This window comes from Colobus angolensis, unplaced genomic scaffold (genome assembly GCF_000951035.1).
Source record: "Colobus angolensis palliatus isolate OR3802 unplaced genomic scaffold, Cang.pa_1.0 Scaffold336, whole genome shotgun sequence".
NCBI lineage: Eukaryota > Metazoa > Chordata > Mammalia > Primates > Cercopithecidae > Colobus > Colobus angolensis.
The window spans coordinates 1218246-1234997 of record NW_012116666.1 but is presented as its reverse complement, the minus strand read 5'-3'; the positions used below and the strand labels follow the sequence as shown (position 1 = coordinate 1234997).

The 16752-nt window shown below is 49.2% G+C and overlaps 1 protein-coding gene across 1 annotated transcript in view; it reads left to right on the top strand.

Moving 5' to 3' along the window:
• SYNDIG1 (synapse differentiation inducing 1) overlaps positions 1-16752 on the top strand; it is a 127123-nt gene that overhangs the window by 37596 nt on the left and 72775 nt on the right. The window contains exon 3 of the mRNA XM_011952186.1: positions 5701-5838. Coding sequence (XP_011807576.1) covers positions 5701-5838 — 138 coding nt within the window. The remainder of the gene's footprint in view (positions 1-5700; positions 5839-16752) is intronic.

Below are 16752 nucleotides of genomic sequence, written 5' to 3'. Positions count from 1 at the left end.
TCAGGGCAGATGTGGCCACTGGGACCGCCACACTTGGATGTTGCCTGAGATGCTCACCAGAGTCGGTGAGCACAGAGAAGTGGGCCATGGGTGGGGTTTAACTTCCCACTCCTGAAACAGGCGCCTCACACTCTTGCTCACAAAGCTGCCAGGAATATTGAACATTGTGATATGCAAACATTTGGTGTCATGCCCTGCACTATGATTATTTTGTTAAAATATCCCCAGGAAGAAAACCTCAAGGGGACTGAGAGTCCTCTCTCTCCATGGAGGTAAGGAAAACAGGGCTAGAACAGGCAGGCAACGCGGTAGAATGGGTGGCCCTGGAGGGCACCCACCATTCTCTGCCTTGGCTTTAGCTCAAAAATGTGGGACCTCTGCATGAACTGCAGACTCCTTTGGAATGTTTTCAGTCCACAGATGTACTGATTAAATGACCCATGAAGAGGATTCTTTAAAACAGCTGCAGTGCATGATGAGTCTTTCTTGGTGTTGGGGATTGTGTGTATTTCTCTGCTTGGCTTGTTGGTATCCATGTGACCTCTCCTAGGCCAGCCTCATCTCCTCTCCTTTCTCTCGGGTGGCATGATGTCCATGACCACTTATACCCCAGGACACTCCTGGCAGAAGAGGGAACAAAGAAAAGAGCTGGGGTGTTTTTGTCTACCCTATAATTTGTCTGAGTTTGGTTGTTTGCTTGGTTGTTTTTTGAGATGGAGCCTCACTCTGTTGCCCAGACTGGAGTGCAGTGATGCGATCTTGGCTCACTGCAACCTCCACTTCCTGGGTTCAAGCAATCTTCTGCCTTAGCCTCCCAAGTAACTGAGACTACAGGCACGCACCACAAAGCTCTGCTTTGCTTTTTTTTTTTTTTTTTTTTTTTAGTAGAGACAGGGTTTCACCATGTTGGCCAGGTGGGTCTCGAACTCCTGACCTCAAGTGATCCTTCCACCTCAGCCTCCCAGAGTGCTGAGATAACAGGTGTGAACCACCATGCCCAGCCCTGAGTTTTTAAAATCTGTTTCAATCAAAGTTGACAAATTATTTTGGTGTCATCTAGCCTCAGCTTGGTAATTTACAGAGTGTGATTCTTTTATGCTTCTAAATTAAAATCTGTGAAGATTTTGGGGGAGTGCCCTGAAAGCTAAATCTTTGCTTCTTGGGGTAATGCTAAAGCTATTTCCAAAGATGGAAGGCAATGCTCCCATGTGCCTATATGGTCCGGGGCAACGGTTCCCCAAGCATTGACTAAGACCGGGAAAACCTCACTGTTGCCACAGGCCTCTTTCCATCACCACCATGAGACAGACTTAGCAAGAAACAGAATCATCAGAGTCCCTGGCAGGGAGAGGGGAGGAAGACAACTCATCTTCTCATGAGAAGCAATGGAGGCAAAGTGGGGTTTGTGTGCAGCCAAAGCAGCCATGTGCAAACCCAGCACACAGCTCAGAGCCCTAGGTGAGCAGTTGGCATCAGAGATTCCAGACTCCAGCAGCCACTCACAGGATGATTTGTGAGTGGACGTGTTTTAACCTCGTGGAGCCTCAGCTTTGTCCTTTGTAAAACAGAAATGACAATGACAATAAAGATAGTAATAACACCATTTGTAAACTAAAAATAAAGAAACTAAAAAATAAATAAACACAGGCAGACTTTTTGGTTTTGCGCAAGGATACGTCGGGACCCATGGCTGCTGCGCTCCCTGAGGTCAAGGGCTGAGCTGTGCACTGGAGAAATGGCCATTCCTCAGCCTGGCTCTGCTGCTTTCGGGTCTTGGACATGGGTTAGTTTGTCACAGGTTGAACCTCCTGAGCATCTGCAGAGACAGCCCCTTCTAAAGCTCAGCAGTTCCAAAATCAGCTCCCTGACCTCCCCAAAGCCACATGTTTTCAGTGAGGGATGGAGAGTGGAGTCAACAGGGCCATGTGTGATGAGGTGCAGCTGGGTAGATACCCAGATTCCATGGGGGCATGACTTCCACACTGCACAGCCTTCATGCTGCGTGCAATTCATACTGCACACCCTCTCCACCGCACAGCCTCCACGCTGCATGTCATTCATACTGCATGTGCTTCCCCCTGGACATCCTCCACACTGCACAGCCTCCATGCTGCATGTCCTTCCCCCTAAACATCCTCTCCACTGCATTTCCTCCATGTTGCACATGCTCCATGTTGCACATTCTCCCACCTGGACATCCTCCCCACTGCACGTCCTCCCACCTGCACATCCTCCCCACTGCAGGTCCTTACCCCTGTGCATCCTCCCCACTGCAAGTCCTCACCCCTGCAAGTCCTCCCAAGTGCATAGCCTCCTCCCTTCACGTCCTCCCCACTGCACGTCCTTCCACCTGTACGTCCTCCCCACTGCACATCCTCCCACCTGCATGTCCTCCCTGCTGCACATCCTCCCTGCTGCACATCCTCCCTGCTGCACAGTCTCCATATTGCATGTCCCACTCCCTGTACATCCTCCCTGCTTCACGGCCTCCCTCCTTCACATCCTCTGCACTGCATGGCCTCCCTCCTTCACGTCCTCCCCACTGCATGTCCTTCCCCTTCACATCCTCCCTGCTGCACTCCCTTCCCACTGCACTTCCTTCGCATTACAAGTCCTCCCTGCTGCACGTCCACCCCCTGCACATCCTCCCCACTGCACGTCCTCCCCACTACACCTCCTCTCCCCTTCACATACTTCCCACTGCACGGCCCCCTCCCTTCACATCCTCCCCATTGCACATCCTCCCCTATGCATGCTCTCCCCACTGCACAACCTCCCCCCTGCATGGCCTCCCCTTGCAGACCTCCCCCCGCATGACCTCCCCCCTCATGTCCTCCCCTCTGCATGTCCTCCCTGCTGCACATCCTCCCCCTGCATGTCCTCCCCCCACAGGTCCTCCCCACTTCATGTCCTCCCCACTGCATGCTCTCCCCGCTACACATCCTGCCCCCTGCACATCCTCACCCTTTTACATCCTTCCCCCTGCATGTCCTCACCCCTGCAAGTCCTCACCCCTGCACGTCCTCACCCCTCCACATCCTCCACGGGCACACCCTCCCCACTGCTTATCCTTCCCACCCACCACTCGTCCTTCTTACAGATTCCAGACTCCAGCACCCGAGGCTAGGAAGTGAGTATCTCCACCTGGACAGCCTGGGGCCTCACAACTCCCCCATGAACTATGCATCCCTGTGGGCTGTTCCACTTTTCTTCCCCCTTAGCCATAATGATGGCAATTTTCATATCCCCTTTCTGTTCAGAGACCATATGGAGGCCAACGTGCAGAATAAAGAGAAGAGAAATCTCACAAGCATGGCTCTGTGGACAGAGGCTTTGCAGCCCCAGACTCATGAAGCAGCCACCACAGTAGATGCAGTGACTCCTCGACCTGTGCCTGGCAGGAGGGGCGAGGCCAGGAGCTGGCCCTGTAGCCTGAGCAAGTCACTTGCCCTGTTGGTGGAGTGGCACTTCAGATCCCTGCCCTGTAGCCTTGTTGGGGGGCGAGTAAACAGTGAGCCCAAGCTCCAGGAGAGGCCACCTGGAAAGGCCTTATTGTTGAACTGAGCCTATGGAAATGCGGTGTACCAGGGAGCCTCAGGTCTCACTGCAGCACTATGGCTGGCTGCACAGTGATTAGAGGCTCTGACTGGCAGTTTTACCTGTGTTTAATTAACAGAAATAGGAAAGGGGGCCATGGTCACTTGTGGGCCTTCCCAGAGTCTATTAGTAAGGAGGAATGTCTGGGGGTGCTCAGACACCAGTGGTGAGCAGTGGGCTGGCATCCACGCAAGTGCTGCACTCACAGGGTGGGCCCACCTGCACTTTTGTCTGGCTTCACAGGGTCTGTCCAGAAGCCCCTAAAGAAATGGCTGGCCCTGTCACTGCCTTACACTGCCACTGCATTCTCAAAGCACTGCAGCTTGCGGCAGGAGACCCCTGCTCAACAACCTTGGGCAGCTGGCAGAGAGCTAGGAAGCCAGGGCCTCCTCCAAGAGGAAACGAGCCACTACTCTTCTAGGAAACAATTATCTGGAGTGAGATGGGCTTCAACTTTGTGTAGGACAAATGCCTAGGAAGGGTGGCCCTGGCGTTTGGAGGAGTTGGTGTGAGTGCTTCGTATTTTGATGAGGAAAGAGCCCAGCCAGTGAAATGACAGCCAGGAGGCACCCTCTGCACAAACACCAAGGCAGGGCCCAGCCAGTCAGCCTCCTGGAGGACCTGTGTGCCCTTTGTGGGGAGGGTGGGGCAATGGTTCTCTTTGCTAGGTCAGCATTGGAATCACCTGAGCTGCTTTATAAAAATTACTGTGGAATTGGGCAGATGCAGTGGCTCACGCCTGTAATCCGAGCACTTTGGGAGGCTGAGGCAGGCGGCTTACAAGATCAGGAGATCGAGACCATCCTGGCTAACTTGGTGAAACCCCGTCTCTACTAAAAACACAAAAAATTAGCCGGGTGTGGTGGCAGGCGCCTGTAGTCCCAGCTACTTGGGAGGCTGAGGCAGGAGTACGGAGTGAACCCGGGAGGCGGAGCGTGCAATGAGCCAAGATCGCGCCACTGCACTCCAGCCTGGGCAGCAGAGTGAGACTCCATCTCAAACAAACAAACAAAAAATTACTGTGGAATCACAAACCACATGCCCCATGTTCTCACTTGTAAGTGGGAGCTGAATGATGAGGACCCATGGACGCAAAGAGAAGAATAGATACTAGGGCCTACCAGAGGTTGGAGGGCAGAAGGAGGGAAAGGAGCAGAAAGAATAACTCCTGCAGACTAGGCTTATATCTGGGTGATGAAATAATCTGTGCACCAAACCCCCATGACATGAGTTTACCTATAAAACAAACCTGCAGGCATACCCCTGAATCTAAAAAAAAAGTTTTAAAAAATACAAAATTAAAAAGTAAATTCCTGTACCCAGCTTCACCCTGATTCCCTGCTCCCAGCACACACCTTCTCCATCAGAACCCCTAGGAGAGTCTCCCTCAGCCCCTGCCACCAGGCCGCAGAGCAGAAGGGCACAGCTGAGGCTCACTGGGTTGTCCTCCGCTCCTCAGGAAGCTGCCCTCATGCTCCAGGTGGAAATCAGGCCCCACCTATGTCTTGACTCAGTTCAGAGTCGAGGGAAACTTAAAAGAGAGATTCAGGGGACAGTGTTCTCTGTCGATCCACATCAGCCTTGCCTCGTCCTTGTCCGCTAGTGAGAAGTCTCGGAATACAAAGAAAAACACGCCCAGGCTATGCCTTCTGAGAGTCTCCAGTCCATCGTCAGAACACACTGACAGTGCATGGTGACAACGGGCCCAGTTCTGCAGGTGGCTTCCAGGCAGGCAGTCCCTACAGGCAGTCCCTGCGAAGTCCCCAGTCCCATCCTTTGTCCCTACCATCCAGGCACTCACATCCCAGTGATCTTAGAAATACTGCTTTCTGTAGGATTTCTTCTGCAACTGAATGACCCAAGAGCCCCGTACTTGGCATTATTATCTTCCTGTTCTTGGCAAGCATTTCCTTGGCCGGGCCACCCTTCCTGGGAGGCTGTGTACTTGGAGCAGTAATGATGGCTCAAACACCATCAGCAACTGCAGCTGCCTCCTGGGGAGGGCCTGCACCTGCCAGGCATCATCCCACATCCCTGGACACCCCAGGATGACTCCTTTATTAATCTTTTCTCCTGTCCTGTCCTGCTGGTTCTCTCTTGCAGAGCGACTACTCGAGCGACACAGAGAGTGAGGACAATTTCCTCATGATGCCCCCGCGGGACCACCTCGGCCTCAGTGTCTTCTCCATGCTCTGCTGCTTCTGGCCTCTGGGCATCGCAGCCTTCTACTTGTCCCATGAGGTAAGGCCTCCTTGGTCTGTCGCACGTGGTGTGCAGGTGTGGACAGGGCAGGGGTGAGGGCAACAATCCCAGCTGAGGAAGAGGAGAAGCGAGGAAGCCCAGACAGCTCCTGCTACAGCTGGGTCAGCCCTTGCCCAGTTGGAGGATAGGCTGGGAGAAGTCAGAGTCAGGGCACCCTGGGGGCCGGGTGGAGGCATTCGGGCTGCCTCACCCCAGATGCAGCTGCGTCCTCGCAGAGGTGGGACTGCCTTCTGAAGAGGCTTCACGACCGAAGCGAGTGTCTGCTGGGTAGAAGGCACATGGCCTTTGGAGGCTGTCCTTCATTTAGGTGCTGGGGTTGTGTGCATGGGGTGACCCCAGTGCCGGGAAACACCAGGCCCAGGTGGGCTACATTTAACTTACTGAGAGAGGAGAAAAGAAGGGTTTTGATTTCCTTGCTAAAGAATCTTTCCTGTAAAATAGATTCCAGTTCCACAGCAGCCCCCGTGTACCTGCCCCAAGTGAACGCCCTGCTTGTGGAAATGGCACAGCTCAGTATGACATCTGCCGTTCCTCCCCAGCATAAGGCTTCTAAAGGTTTCGATTCCCAGCCTTTTTCACTACAAAGCATCCTGTTGGTTGCCCCTTATGCAACCTACATTTTGAAAATATTGGAAATATTTTTCTCTAGCAAGTGCAGAGTATTCATTCAGAAATCAGCTATATTCACATTTTTATTAATCAGAGAAAGACATTTCTACTTGCCAATTACAGAGTGAGCTGACGGCATTACCATGGCCCGCTGCTATCTGCCCAGCCAAAACAGGGAGAAAGGGCACTCCTCTGCTGGCCCAGGGTGGGGGTGGTGCCGGGCGCCCGTGGGGTGTTTTCAGGGAGGGCTGAAGATGCCTCGAAGGTACAGAGGGTCCCTCTCCAGCTTCTAGGGTTCGGGACCAGGGCTGCACACAACTGAGCCTGGCAGGTCCTTCGTCTGAAACAGATTGCCTGGCTGAGCCCAGCAGTTGCTTCTTGATGGCTTCTGTATTGGTTGGGTTTGTTGGACGAGTGAGAGGAGAATCCACCTTGGCCTTATGGGGTTTCTGTTTTCCCCTGCACATCTTGAGTGGTGACTGGCCCCTCTTTCTGACATCCAAGGAGGAGCAGGGGAGAGTGGTGGGTGGCCTGTGGTCCTCCTGAGGGCAAGTGCTTCCTGACAGGGCACGAGAAGTTGGGCAGTCTTTGCAGGCAGGGGTGTAGCCAGGGGGGCACAGTGGGGAAATCTTTATCTGCTGGGGCTAGGCTTAGCAGTTGTTCCAGATCCAGCTTTGATCTTGAGGGTCTGTCCAAGCTTCTCTTGTGACTTCGTTCCACGAATGCCACAGAACCTCTTCTCCATCAGCACAAGCATGGGGTGGGGAGCCTGACTCCTGGGTCTGGCAGGGCCTGGTGGCTGTGGAGTGGAGGCAGGACATGAGTAAACCCTGCTGCAGGATGACATCCCAGACTGGGACACACAGGAGCTGGAGAAATGGGCGTGGGCACAGGCCCATGGTGGGCAGAGCCTGCCATGCCACGTAAACTGCACCCTGATGCTGCCAATAGAAAAGAGCAGTCTTGCAAGGGGACAGATTGGGCCCAGGAGCTGGACAGGTGACATCAAACGCGACCCCGAAGCCTCCTTTGTACACCCCAGCCCTGCCTCATCTCCATATGGGGAAGAATAGGGACACACCCACCTTCGTGGGGCCCAGCCGCTGAGACATCCATGTAAAAGTGCCACAGAGTGCTGGGTGGATGGAAGCCCTGGAGAGATGGCAAGGGGCCGCAGGGAGAGGCTGCTACACGGCCAGAGGAGAGACCAGTCCTTTGTGGTGCCCGCGGTCTCTGCTGCTCCGTGTGTTCGGATTGAAGCCCCAGTCTCTGCTGCAGGGCAAAGTATGGACAGCGTCTCTATTCAAAAGATCATCGTCATAATAAAGAGCAAGAGACTGTGTCTAGAGTCTTTCTCAGAAAGTAATTTTATTCTGAACACAGTAAGAGCCTCTCAGGCTTGGGTCTGAGAACTCATGGTGTTTGACACGTTAGACAGTGAAGAGGATTTCTATTACTTGTTTAGCTGCAAATGGAAAATGCAGTTTCTATAGCGGCTTCTGATCACTTTTTTGGAGATGAAGTGGAAACATTTTGGGGAGTGGGTGTAGGTGTTGCCTTCACTATGGGTGTAGAGAGGAGCTTTCAGGGCCATTGGCTGCACCCCTCCCTTTTCATTGCGCTTTGAGAATGGATTTCCCTGTGGTAGAACCACAACAGAGAAGAGGTGCTGACACTTTTATAAAGATACCTGTGGAGATGAGTCCCCTTTGCAGGGCCTGTATCCGCATCCCTTTCCAATCAGAACTCCCTTCCCAGGCAGCTCCCCTTAGTCTGCAGTGGTGGTTCTGGGTGCTGCTGCAGATCCTGGAAACAAGCAGCCCTGCACAGGATGCCTCAGCCGGCTACCAGGCTGCTGAGCATTCCGTTTACAGCCCACACTGCAGATGTGTGGTCTCCAGCAGGCCATCATGGGGAAGCCGGCAGCTGCCAAGGAGAGAGAGTGTGGCACAGAATAGAACAGATGCAATCTGAGAATCCTTGCACTAAATTAAATCAGTGCTTTCCTAAGCGAGGCCACCTGGGAGTGCGAAGCCCAGGACTGGAGAGGGGGAAGCCCGTAACCCTCTCTGCCGCAGTGGCCAGCACCTCCTGCCGCCTTGTTGGGTCAAGGGGATGATGCACCTGGGCGAAGAGCATGTTGGTGGAGCCGAGGCTCTCCAGGCCCACAGTGCCATTAACGAGGAAATCTTTGACATCTAAGTGTGACTTTGGGTTTTTTTCCATTTTATCTCAGATCATATCACAGTGTACTCTGACAGGCTGTATCTGCTCATTGTCAAAATAACTGTTCAGTGAAGTCAAAGGAACATACCAAGCCATTACAGTAAAACAAAACAACATCTTATGGTAGTTTGATTAAACTGGGCAGTGGAGAAAATGAGGGAAGCCATCTCTAGAATTATGCGCCTCCGATACGTTGTTTTGTCCTGTTGTAGTCTGGTCCCACTTAGCAGGCAGCTCTCCCATGCCTCTGTTTCCTGACGCATACAATGATGTTAACATGATTTCCAGGGTGTGCAGTTAGCTGAGGGTTAGAGATGTAAGTCCAGTGAAAGTCCCCAGGAGGCACCTGCAGAGCAACTGCTGCTGGTCGTGCCCTGCTGGAAACCTGAGTTCCCCAGGTGCTGGGGGTCCAGAGGCCAAGGGATACCTGGAAAGACACAGACACAGCTTTCCCAGGAGATTTTGCTAATTCTAAAAATATGTTCATGAACTAGCATAACAGTAGTAATCAAAGTGTTAGTGAGGTGGGTAACATTGTCTGACCACCTACTGTGCGCCAGCTTCAGCATTGTGGCCATGCATCCTTGCTTCCAGGGTGTGGTCCTGGACCCCCTACGCACTTGCTAGAAATGCACACTGTCTGTTCCACCACAGACCTGCTCAGTCAGAGTCTCTGGGGCAAAGCCCAGGAATCTGCATTTTGAGGAGGCCTCCAGCTCCTCGTGGATGCTGCTGCCGTCACCTGGGAGGGGCTGTGGTGACCTGCGCTGCAGTCATGGCTGGGAATCTAATAAGCAGTGGGAAGCTGCAGGATGTCTTTTGGAAGAAATGACCCCCAGGCTTTGGTTGTGGTGTGAAAGGAAGAGGGAAGGGAGGGATGCCCTGGGTTCTGATGTTGTTCGGGTGTGAGTAGTGCTGTCTTACATGCATGATCTCATAGGAGCTCTATGACATGGGTGCTGAAATCAGGGTTCAGTGAGGTTGAGTGATGAGCCTAAAGCCAACATTGGTGAGCAGTAAGCCGGAGCTAGCAGGATGTGTGGGCTTGGAGGCATCTGCCTTCTCTGGGGGAGGCATCTGGCTTATCTCTGAGCTGTGGGGTTGGGGTGGGTGGGCAGATGAGGGCAGCATGTTGTCTACAACTTCGTTTTGCCCAACAATGTTCCATCCGGTCCCCATTGCAAGCACACTTTGTAAACCAGTTCATACAGAGGAGGGTGTGGGTGTGTGCGATTATGGTGGTGTGGCTTCATCTAGGAACTGACATTTGTGAATGATACTGAGGATAGACATGAATCCCATAATTGGTTGAGTGGCTGCTGTCAGCTAGTTAATGCACACACTTTATCTTATTTAATCTTTGCAGTGAGTCCGGAAGGTGGAAAATTATTACCTCCAGTTTACAGATGAACAAAACTGAAGTTTCAAGGGATTTAATAAGTAACAGATATCACAGAGGTAGCAAGTATGGGCATATGAGGGAAATATTAATATTTCTAACCCTTAAAGCCATATTTTTTGCAATATAGTTTTGACTTTTATCTGTTTGCAAACAAAAATAGAACCACAGTCCTTGCTTCTAAATTCACCGTCCTCCCATCCTGTTTGGAAAGGCTGGCAGGGGAGGAAAGCCTGTCTGAGCATGGTGTGGCATTGGTCCTCATGGCACTTCACTCCATCCCATGCGATGGGGGCAGCCAGGGACTGAAGTCAGAGCCCTGCCCCAAAGAGGGCACTGGGCCTGGACCTGCGCAGGGCAGGCCCCAGGGTTCGTGTGTTGACTCTGCTGGCAGACGTCTTTGCATCCAAGCATTTATTATGTCTTGATCTAATTTCATTTCATAAAATGTTTCTTTCCTTTACTAACTGCAACATTATAACAATAATTAAATGAGAAAAGGGTATTAGGAAGCAGATTATGAATTTTATGAATAGTACCAGCAAAGGGAATTGGGCAAATTAGGGGAAAAAAAGAGAATCTTTTTATGGTACTGAAAATCTAGAACAAGAGTGCAACCTAGCTAGTAGCAAAGCCCCTTGGAATCCAATCATTTACCCACTGATTAGTGAACACCTCCCACGTGTTCAGTAAGTGCTGCGCATGCAGCAGTGAAACAGAGCAAACCAAATCCCTCTTCTCAGAGCTAACGTGCTCGTCGCCTGCCTCTCTTCCTTGCAAGGTCAGCTTTACTTTTTACTCACTGGCTATTAGCTGCGGATGGACATGGGGAGTGTGGAGCTGGGAGAAACATTTTAAACAGAGTGGCCATGGCGGGGCTCGCGGAAAGGATGGTGTCTTATGATGAAGCCTTGGGCTGAGCTAGGGGGAGCCCTTGGGGAGGAGCTTCCAGACAGAGGCCTGCAGTGCGGAGGCCCTGGGGGGCACACGTGGGGCAGGTGGGGCCGGCGTGGCCGAGCAGGGGGCCGCGGGTGTGGAGCGAGGAATGGGGGTAGGGGGTAACTAACAAGGCGGGACCAACATGGGCAGACCCCAAGACTCTTTAGGCTGTGACTGAGCGGGGCTTCCACTTTGGGATAAGAAGTCTCCGGGGCTTGAGTAGAGGAGAAGCCCCTATGGTCACATGCTCCCAGGAGCCTTCAGAGAACAGAGCGGAGTGGGAGGCGCAGGGCGGCGGCAGCTGTCACCCGGAGACCTGCGCTGCAGGGGTGGCTGGCAATTTCATAAGCAGTGGGGAGCTGCGGGGTGTCTTCTGGATGAATGACCCCTGGGCTTAGGTTGCAGTGTGAAAGGAAGAGGGAAGGGAGGGATGCCCTGGACCAGGGGTTTCCTGCAGAGGGGTAGGCAGCACCTGCAGCGGGGCCTCTCAAGTCCCAGAGCTGTGGGCCTCTGCATGGAGGCACTGAACCACGGGGGCTCCAGGGAGACGTCTGGGCCGAGGGTAGGAGTGTGAGTCCTGAGCTGGGGGTCAAGTACCGGCCCGGTGATGAGGGGCCCGTGGGAGCATTGACCGCTGATGAGCAGCTTCAGGCATGCAAGGAGGGACAGCCCCAGGAGCAGACTCCACAGCGAGAGGAAGGGAACCATCCAGCGAGGCAGAGCTGCACTGCTGGGACTTGGATCAGCAGGCACACCAGAGGGGCACGGAGGGACTTGTGGGTGCTGGGGACATTCCTTTTCCTGACCTGGGTGCTGGCCGTATGCTTGTGGAAACTCTTTGAGCTTTATTTACACTTTGTGTGTGTGTGTGTACACGTTTCCTTTTTCCCTAAGAATACTATACTTCAATTAAAACATTTAGAAAATGCACGTATTTGGGAGGCCTAGGGAGAGGAACTGCTTGAGGCCAGTGGGGTCAAAGCCAGCCTGTGCAACAGAACCCATGTATACAAAAATTTAAAAATTAACTGAGCGTGGTGGCTCGTGCCTGTGGTCACAGCTACTCATGAGGCTGAGGCGGGAAGATCACTTGAGCCCAGGAGTTCAAGGCTGCTGTGATCTATGATCCCACCACTGCACTCAAGCCTGAGTGACAGAATGGGACCTTGTTTGTAAATATACATATGGATATGCAAAGAGAGAAATTGGACATAGTACATCTAGTTATCTCTTTTTGAAGAGTTTTGCTGTAAACAGAGAGTGAGAAATGGGGTGCTATTTAATGAGGTCATGTCAAGAGTGTTTTTGTTTTTGTTTTTGCTTTTAAGTGGGAGAAATGATAGCATACTTGTTCATGATGAAAATGACCCAAAAGAGAGAAAAATAAATGTTGTGAAATACGGTGGGAAGGAGAATGGGGGGACAGTTAGGGGAGCAATAAAAAAAACCCCTGTGCACCAAGCACCTTGCACATACATGGCATTACACGCTTCTTGGGGCAGATGCACATGAGGCATTAGGCTATGAGAGTCGTATACCTGTTCCCAGGGTAGAGCCAGGATTCGGTGCCCCAACCATCATTGCCCACTTCTGGGTCAGTGATCAGTGATTACTGTACTTAGTGACAGATTCCACCAAATACTGCCCAAGTGTTAGAGGAAATCACAGTCTTGCTTTTAACATTGCAAATACCCACACAGGGAAGAGTTATAGGAGTCTGATATCCTTGCCTCTTGTTTTCAGTAAAATAGCAGCCCTGCTTGTAGGTCCCGGGGATATGTCTGTCCTTCTCCCTCTGACTCCATTAAAACTGGATCGTATTAAATTATGGGAGAGAACCAAACAATCTTGGGTAATGATATGTACTAAAGGTACTTATTTTTTCTCTTGAATTTGATGCTCTCCAGCAGAGTAGAAATACAAGTCAAGTACAGGCTGTTCTTTCTCCTCTGAATAAGATGCTCTGCAAATTCTGCAAAGGTGGAGGGAACAATTGCGGGATTTGGATATGAAAACTTATCACTCAAGTAAGCCTTGTAGGATATTAAGGGACACACACCATCATCGCTCCAACAGGAATGAAGTGTTTCCCTTCTCAATCTTACTCTGAATATTAATTCTCATTCTTTATGGCTGGTGTGTAGGATGCAATGTTTTCTGTCAATTTCCCAGAAAGAGCCTAAACCTTCCTGTAACCACCCTCAAGACATTGCTCAGAGAGTGTGGGGACACGTGTTCCTCCCAGAGATCCAAACAATGCCAGGTGTTGCGATTTGCTTTCTTAGTTGTGTTCTTGAGCTGCCAGGCTGTTGATGAACTAATCAACAGGGCCATCATAATCAGACTTGGATGACTTGCCCCCACTTTCTAGGTTTTTAAAATCAATTATTTAATTTTTGAGTCAGGGTATCACTCGGCTGCCCAGGCTGGAGTGCCGTGGTACGATCATGGCTCACTGCATCCTCAGCCTCCTGAACTCAAGCTATCCTCACACCTCAGCCTCCCAAGTAGCTGGGAATACAGGTGCCTGCCACCACACCTGGCTAATTTTAGTATTTTGTAGAGATGGAGATCTCTCTTTGTTTTCCAGGCTGGTCTCAAACTCCTGGGCTCAAATGATTCTCCTGCTTCAGCCTCCCAAAGTGCTGAGATTACAGGTGTGAGCCACCGCTCTGTGGCCCCCAGTTTTTAATATGAAAAGAACAAGCTGATTTGCCCAAGGAAAGAGTTGAGGTCAGTAAGATCATCTGAAAGTAGGGAGAAATCAGGAAATCCTGAGGACTTCAGCTTATTGTCCACACCTCTGGCCCCCTGCTGCTGCTGGAGAAACTCACTTTGTCTTTCTTTAAAGTTAAAGGGTACATGTGGAGGTTTGTTACATAGGTCAATTGCATGTCATGGGAGTTTGATGTACAGATTATTTCATCACCCAGGTGATAAGCATCACCCAGGTAAATACCTGATACATAATTTTTGGATCTTCTCCCCCCTCCTACCCTCCTTCCTCAAGTCGGCCCCATTGTCTGTTGTTCCTTTTCTTTGTGTTCATGTGTTCTCAGTGTTTAGGTTCCACTTGTAAGTCAGAACATGCAGTGTTTGGTTTTCTGTTCCTGTGTCAGTTCATTTAGGATTATGGCCTCCAGCTCCGTCCACGTTGCTGCAAAGGACATGATCTCCTTCTGTTTGTAGCTATGTAGTATTTCATGGTGTATATGTACCACGCTTTCTTTATCCAGTCTACCACTCACAGGCATTTAGTTGGTTCCATGCCTTTGCTATTGGGAATAGTGCTGTGATGAACATATGCACACATACGTCTTTATAGTGGAATGATTTATATTCCTTTGGGTATATACCCAGTGATGGGATTGCTGAGTCAAATGGTAATTCTCTTTTAAGTTATTTGAGAAATTGCCACACTGCTTTCCAAAATGGCTGAACTACTTTACACTCCCACCAGCAATGTAAAAGCCTTCCCTTTTCTCCACAACCTTGCTAGCATCTGTTATTTTTTGACATTTTAGTAATAGCCGTTTTGACTGTGTGAGAGTTTCTCATTGTGCTTTTGATTCATATTTCTCTACTGATTAGTGATGTTGAACATTTTTTTCCTATGGTGGTTGGCTGCGTGTATGTTTTCTTTTGGAAAAAATCTGTCGTGTCCTTTGCCCACTTTTTAATGGAGTTCTTCCTTGCTTGTTAATTTGTTTAAGTTCTTTATGGATTCTGGATATTAGACCTTTGTTGGATGAATAGTTTGCAAATATTTTCTCCCATTCTGTAGGTTGTTTGTTTACTCTGTTGAACATTTCTTTTGCTGTGCAGAAGCTCTTTAGTTTAATTGGTACAGTTTATCAATTTTTGGTTTGTTTCTATTGCTTTTGATGTCTCCACTGTGAAATCTTTGCCAAGGCCTATGTCCAGGATGCTATTTCCTAGGTTATCTTCCAGGGTTTTTATAATTGTAGATTTCACATTTAAGTCTTTACTCCATCTTGAATTCATTTGTGTATACAGTGTAAGGAAGGAATACAGCTTCAACTTTCTGCATATGGCTAGCCAGTTATCCTATCACCATTTATTGAATAGGGAGTTCTTCCTCCATTGCTTGTTGTTGTCAACTTTGTCGAAGATCAGGTGCATGGCTTTATTTCTGGGTTCTCTATTCTGTTTCATTGGTCTATATGTCTGTTTTTGTGCTAGTACCATGCTGTTTTGGTTATTGTGGCCTTCTAATATGGTTTGAAGTCAGGTAACGTGATCCCTCCAGCTTTATTCTTTCCACTTAGGATTACCTTGGCTATTTGAGCTCTTTTTTGGTTCCACATGAGTTATAAAATAACTTTTTTCTGATTCTGTGAAAAATGTCATTGGTAACTTGATAGGTATAGCGCTAGATCTTTAAGTGCTTTAGGCAGTATGGCCATTTTAACAATATTGATTCTTCCTATCCATGAGCAGGAAATATTTTTTTGGTTGGTTGTATCATCTCTGATTTCTTTGAGCAGCATTTTATAATTCTCATCGTAGAGATCTTTTGCCTTCCTGTTAGCTGTATTCCTAAGTATTTTATTCCATTTGTGGCTATTGTGAATGGAATTGCTTTCGTGAATCTTGGGTGTTGTTGGTATATAGGAATGCTACTGATTTTTGCACAAATTTGCTGAAGTTGTTTATCAGATCTAGGAGCTTTCGGGGAGAAACTATGGCGTTTTCTAGGTATAGAATCATATGATCTGCCAACAGAGATAGTTTCACTTCTCTTTCTATTTGGATGCCTTTTATTTCTTTCTCTTGACTGATTGTTCTGGCTAGGACTTCCAGTACTTTGTCGAACAGGAGTGGTGAGAGTGGACGTCCTTGTCTTGTTCCAATTCTCAGAGGGATTGCTTCCAACTTTTGCCATTCAGTATGAAATTGGCTTTGGGTTTGTGATAAATGGCTCTTATTATTTTGAGTATGCTCCTTCAATGCCTAGTTTATTAATGGTTTTTAACATGAAAGGATGCTGAACTTTATCAAAAGTCTTTTCTGCATCTATTGAGATGATCATGTGGTTTTTGTTTTTATTTCTCTTTATGTAATGAATTACATTTATTTGTTTGCATATGTTGAACCAACCTTGCATCCCAGGGATAAAACCCACTTGATTGTGGTGGATTAGCTTTTTGATGTGCTTCTGGTTTTTGCTGAAAATTTTTACATCTATGTTTATTTAGTATATTGGCCTGAAGTTTTCTTTTTCTGTTAAGTCTTTGCCAGGTTTTGGTATCAGGATGATACTGATCTCATAGGATGTGTTAGGTAGAAGTCCTTCCTCCTCAACTTTTTTGAAATAGTTTCAGTAGGAATGATACCAGCTCTTCTTTATACATCTGGTGGAATTCGGCCGTGAAGTCATGTGGTCCTGGGCTTTTTCTGGTTGGTAGGCTTTCTATTTCTGATTCAATTTTGGAACTGATTATTGGCCTTTTCAGGTGTTCAGTTTCTTCCTGGTTCAATCTTGGGAGATGTTGTGTTTCCAGAAATGTATCCATTTCTTCTAAGTGTTACAGATGGTGTGCATAGAAGTGTTCCTGGTAGTCTCTGAGGGTTTTTGTATTTATGATTGTGTTTATTTGGATCTTCTCTCTTTTCTTCTTCATTAGTCTAGCTAGTTGTCTATCAAGCTTATTTATTCTTTCAAAGAACAAACTTCTGGATTTGTTTATCTCTTGTAT